Source organism: Lactuca serriola, chromosome 8 (genome assembly GCF_051521515.1).
Source record: "Lactuca serriola cultivar US96UC23 chromosome 8, Lser_US96UC23_V15, whole genome shotgun sequence".
NCBI classification, from domain to species: Eukaryota; Viridiplantae; Streptophyta; class Magnoliopsida; order Asterales; family Asteraceae; genus Lactuca; species Lactuca serriola.
The window spans coordinates 248,895,262-248,900,796 of NC_136415.1; the positions used below are offsets into that span (position 1 = coordinate 248,895,262).

General features: G+C 31.6%; 1 protein-coding gene across 1 annotated transcript; it reads right to left on the bottom strand.

Annotated features, from left to right (window-relative positions):
* Positions 1 to 818: 818 nt before the first annotated feature.
* Positions 819 to 5,302, bottom strand: LOC145066552 (2-aminoethanethiol dioxygenase, putative (DUF1637)). The gene is made up of 6 exons (XM_079013842.1): positions 5,050 to 5,302; positions 4,054 to 4,438; positions 3,825 to 3,970; positions 3,601 to 3,748; positions 2,774 to 2,986; positions 819 to 1,119 (listed from the first exon to the last, which is right to left on the bottom strand). Exons 2-6 carry the CDS (start codon positions 4,151 to 4,153, stop codon positions 1,001 to 1,003), a joined length of 726 nt encoding a protein of 241 aa, XP_078869968.1. The 5' UTR covers positions 4,154 to 4,438; positions 5,050 to 5,302; the 3' UTR covers positions 819 to 1,000.
* Between the last annotated feature and the right edge of the window lie 233 nt (positions 5,303 to 5,535).

A 5,535-nucleotide genomic window follows, 5' to 3' on the forward strand; every position in this document is an offset into this window, starting at 1 on the left:
TTGTTAATTCTGAAAGGACTAATATTACTATTTTCCAATCAAATTAAACCTTTATATAGTATTTACCTTGTATTTGTTTTTGTTTTGTTTTTTGTTTTCTTTTTTTAAATTTTAAAAGTATTTTCTCACCAATTCGGAATTGTTGTAGAAATAAAGAACTAGTTTATTTTCTTGTCCAGAATATACAACCCATTTTTTTGAAATACTGAATGCTAATTATCCAAATCTTAACATCTATCATCTTAGGACAAAACCGATACCAACCCAAGAATCCCGAGTACCAAAATTGGTGAAAAAGCAAATACCAAGAACTGAACCGAACGTTATTAATACTAGCTATGATACCGAATCCTAAATTTCATGATTTTAAAATACGAGTACCGCCCCATATTAATATAAACGGTACCAGTACCAGTTCTGATCAGAAAAGTTCGGTAGTCTTGTTCACCCCTAATCAAATGCACCTTAAAGTAACCTTGGTACTTTAATCAAAACCCCAAATCATAAATAAAACAAAAGGGCTAATGCCACAAAATAGCAAACTTAATTTTAGTTTATCTTATGGGATTTTTTCATAAAAAAAAAAGTCCTTGTACTTTCAAAATTCTATGTAAATTAATCAGTCAATTTTTTATTTTACCGGTTCCGACAGTCTAATGTGTTGATGTGGCATTGCGACATTATACTCAAACCTATAAAAAAATTGACTGATTGACCTTGATGGGATGAAAAAAACTCAACCCCCATAAGACAAATAAAAAAATTAGGTTGCTATTTAACGAGGTTAACCCAATAACTAAAAAAAAAAAAGCATACAGTTGTTCTAAAATTCAATCATGCTTTGATGGTCTAACACTAGGTAAAATATTATATATGTATATACAAATCCTGCCTAAATCTTTTTACCATAATTAAAGTTGGATTATTTCACCTCAATGCATCCTCCAAAATAGTTTTAAATGCAAGATTCAAAGCAAAATAAGAAAGTTTTAATTTTTTTTCAAGGCTTGATAGCACGCCCTTTGTATTGACCCCTTTGAATCACAAAATCATCCGGAGGTTGAAATTCTTCCAACCATGAAACTTCTGATAATGTTTCTCCATCTACCTCGATCGTACCTTCAAACCAGAATATATAATACAAAAGGGTTAAATGCACGAAATAGCAATGTACTTTATTTGATTTGTTTATCATAATAACATCCTACTTTCTATTTGTATATTTCTTTCTATTGCAATATTGTACTTTAAAACATCTACCAAATTATAGCAATGAAAGACTTAGCCCTAATAAGCTATTGCCAAGATAAACTATAAATCTATAGGAAACTTTGACTTTTGAGGTCAGACATATGACTTCAGAACTTTACATTTCGCATTAACTTTTTTTTAAAGATTTTTTAAAGCATGATATAAAGGTTAAATGGAATCAATGGTTTGTTTATTATAGGATGCTAATTACAATTCTTTTTGATACAAATTTGTACTTTAAACAAAATCTACCCAATTATAGCAATATCGTCCAATTCAAAGCAATTTTTACTGCTATTATAAGAAAAAGTATTAAATGTGCATTGCTAGAAATGGATAGATTTTTCAAACTACAATGCCTTAAATTGTGAAAGTATATTATTTCATGCATTAAATTGTGTCAAAACAATTCTGAAAAGACCTAGAAGTGGGGTACAGTTTTTAGCATGAAGCATTTTCTAGTAGATGTTAATAACAATGAAAGTATGGTAATAAGAACAAAAGGAAACCAATCATTGTAAATGACAACAATAACAAATTTAAAAAATTAGGATTAAAAAGTTCTAAATACACAATCAATAGCCGATTGTAATAAACACAGGAGAGAGAGAGAGAGAGAGAGAGAGAGAGAAGTGATTAATTCTTGGAAAATAAAATAAGTGGGTTTAAATAATAAGAATTAAAAAAGAAAAGGAGAATGTTTGGTTAAAACAACCATCTTTCCTGGATTTTGAAAAAGGTTATATAGAAAAAGCAGAATGTACTTTCAACATATTATCTATTTATTTAGCCATTGAACCATTCTTTTTATAATAATTATAATAAAGGTTCAGCGCCTAAATCAAGAAAAAAAAAATCTCTACTTGGGTATTGAGTATTTATTTGTAAAAACTGAAACTTTTTGCACTTGATAGTTTCAAGTTTCAACTCCAGAAAAAAAAAAATCCAGTAAAATTTTACTTTATTTCAACGGGTAGAAAGATAAAATGGAGAAAGTACGTTCTATTTTTCCATATTTTGCATATCAAAACCGAGTAACCCTAAAATTGATTTTCTTAAAAAGGTAAAATAATAATAATAATAATAATAATAATAATAATAATAATAATAATAAAAGAAGGTATAACGATTCAATCACTATAGAAAATAGTTAAGCACCAAAACCGATATAAATGATGAAAGTGGTTTTTTGAAGTAAAAAAAAGTAAAATGATTTAATCTACGGAAAATAATTAAGTGAACAAATCGAGGTTACAGAATGACACTTGAAACACATAGGCCAATTTGGTAATTCATTAATGGAAATAGAAATCTTGAAAATTCAAATTTTTTCCTAGTTCTACATCATTATCCAAGTCAAGCTTTAACACAAAAGACTACATTTTATTACCATAACAAATAAAAATCTTTGTCCCTTTTCGAATCGAATTGTCAATGATTTAAATAATCTAAATAGATCAAAACAAGAAAAAGAATTACGGTTGTTGACTATTTGACTTTTGAAACAAAAAAGATGACTTACAAGGTAGGTTTCCTCCAAGTGACCTCCTAAAATAAGTGCAGTGTCTCCCATCTTCAGAAGAGTAAGGTGGTGACAATATATCAAAAATAGCACAAGGAGTTATTGCTCTGAAACAATGGATGTTTCCTCCTTTAGTTGGATACAATGTTGTTGTTCTAGAAGGTCCACTCATCACTCCATCTTTCACAAGCTTTGCAGGTCTTGCTATTGCATCTACCAAAAAAAAAAACGTAAAACACATTACCAAAACCATATTCTAATCAAATAAAATATAAAAAGAACGCATCTTAGTAAACTAAATAAAGAAAAAAAGTGGAAACCATTTGACTATCGAAACCTAGTCAATGATGAGTTTCACTAATTCATGTGCTATTTCTTTATTTCTCATATATATACAAAAGGAAAACGTTTAATGCTAAATCACAATCACGTAACTTAATAGTGAATAGCATCTTATTTGACCTAATATACATCATCATTCTACTTCTTGGAGATAGATTTTTTTTAGCATTCACAGATAGGTTCACTCTTTAATAATATCTTTCTTTTTTTATCGCCAAACCCATATAAATAGAAGAAATGAAACATGTTTTATACTTTTAGAGCATCTTGTGCATATGTTTTTTGTATGAATTGGATATTTACATGTTAATAATAGGGTTAAATGCAAGAAACAACAAGGTATGTTTGTTTAGTTGTATCTTTTCCAAAGCATAGTTTCCCAATAACAGAAAGACTGAAAAATACAATATGTAATAAAAAGAAATGAAAGAGTTATTTAGCCCTAGATAATATTTGGAGTACTTGTTGTGTATATATATACATACCTTCAGATATATCAGAAGGCAAGGGTACATCAAGCCAATCATAGGATTTAACTTGCATTGATCCATAAAGAAGCTTGCTTAACACAGTCATTCCAGGATGATTGTGTAGGGGAATGATAGAGGAAGATGGCATGCAGAATATCCCCATCTACAAAATTACATAATTCATAATTTCTCATAATGGAAAACAATGTGTTGATATGTTATTATAACTTTAAACTTACAGAAAAGCTTTCAGATTCATGAATATGAATATATTTAATTGGTGGCAAAGATCGGAGGCCACCGTTGCGCTCATTAACGGGCCCAGTCCAGCTACGCACTAATTGGGCTTCCTGTTCAAGCCCAACATCAGAAGGCTTGATTTTATCTACAACAAAAAAGAAAAGAATCAAAATGCATCAAGAGATTGAAAGTAGAAATATAATTCAAGAAGAAAACAATGGAGCCTACCTAAGAGAGCACGAACTTTTTCAAGAGCATCTTCTGACACGGGCCCATTGGGAGATAGAGATACTTTGCAAACGTTATAAAGCTTCTGTATTGCTGGCATGATTTAACAACACTGCCACCAAATAACTCTGATTTGACTTTTGAGTTTTGACCAGAATTTCAATTCAAAATCCCCCTTTGAAGGAATCTAGACTACTGCAACAGGTTGAATGTTTTGACAGAAGGGTCCTCTAGTAGCACAGAAGACCCTTCAGTGCTTTTGAAAAGCTAGTGTAGGAAACTGGAGTCAGAGTTTGTTAATAACTGAATTTTAAAATGTCAATGAACTTGGACCCGAGTGTACGCACATCTCCATCACATGATAAGGCGCTGCATGTTTGTGCCACTGCATATGGAAAACAGAATTCAAATTGATAAGTCACAGTGAAAAGGAAATCCATGGAGGTTGATGACGAGATCTTCAACCCTCATGCAACTCAATAATCGACATCCACGAAAAGAAAAAGATAGAGGTTCTTCAATTTTCCAATGAAAGCAAAATAAGTGAAGAAAATTATAGAGTTCTGTTTCAAATTTGGTACTTTACCACGAACCAGAAACCCTTACACAAACAGAATCTTACTTCGTCGATTTGGAAATATAAGATTTATCAATTTTGTGAACTTTAAATCAGACATCATCAATTTTGTATTCTGACTGGAACGTCATCCACTCAGCGACCTAAATTACAAATTTAAGATAACCAATTTTGGAAATTCCAATTTGGGCGTACAATGAGAAACATTCATCCAGAGGCGAACAAGCGTCTAATCAATTTCAAATAACAGAATTCATCTGAAGAGAAACCCTTTGAGCTTAATTGTCGATTAACGCTGAAATTTCGATCTTACGCACACAGTTTTGTTGATTGACGATTAAAGAAATTAGCAATTGATTGATGATAACAGCTGGCGACAAGAAACGCAGTGTGTGCGGATGGAAAAGAGAGGAGAGTACCTTGGCAACGCATAGTGAGGAAACAATACGGCTATGGCGATGGCGATGCGATGGCGATGGTGATGGCGATGGTGATGAATTGAGGGATTATGTGAAAAGATGGAAAGAGTAAACCTGAAGATCTGTCGCGTACGTTACGTTGTTTTGGAGGATTCCGGCAGCGATCAGACTGCTGACCACCTGACAGGTTTGCCCTTCTTCTGACTTGCGTTCACGAGGATGCCACTGCCAGTACTATATAAGCATGTATTGTGCGTGATGGAACGAGGTTTTGCTTCCTTATACACAAAATTGCATAAATGGTCCCTGTGGTTGGAAAAGATACCGAAATATTGGAAAAGGAATATGATAATAATAATTCTTTGGGTTTCTATTTTATGTGTCACGAATCCTCACGTTTTCCGAGAATATAATTGTATAGCTAATATAATAATTTTTAACAATTTATCATTAAATATTTATACACAAAAAACTAAGGTTCTAAAA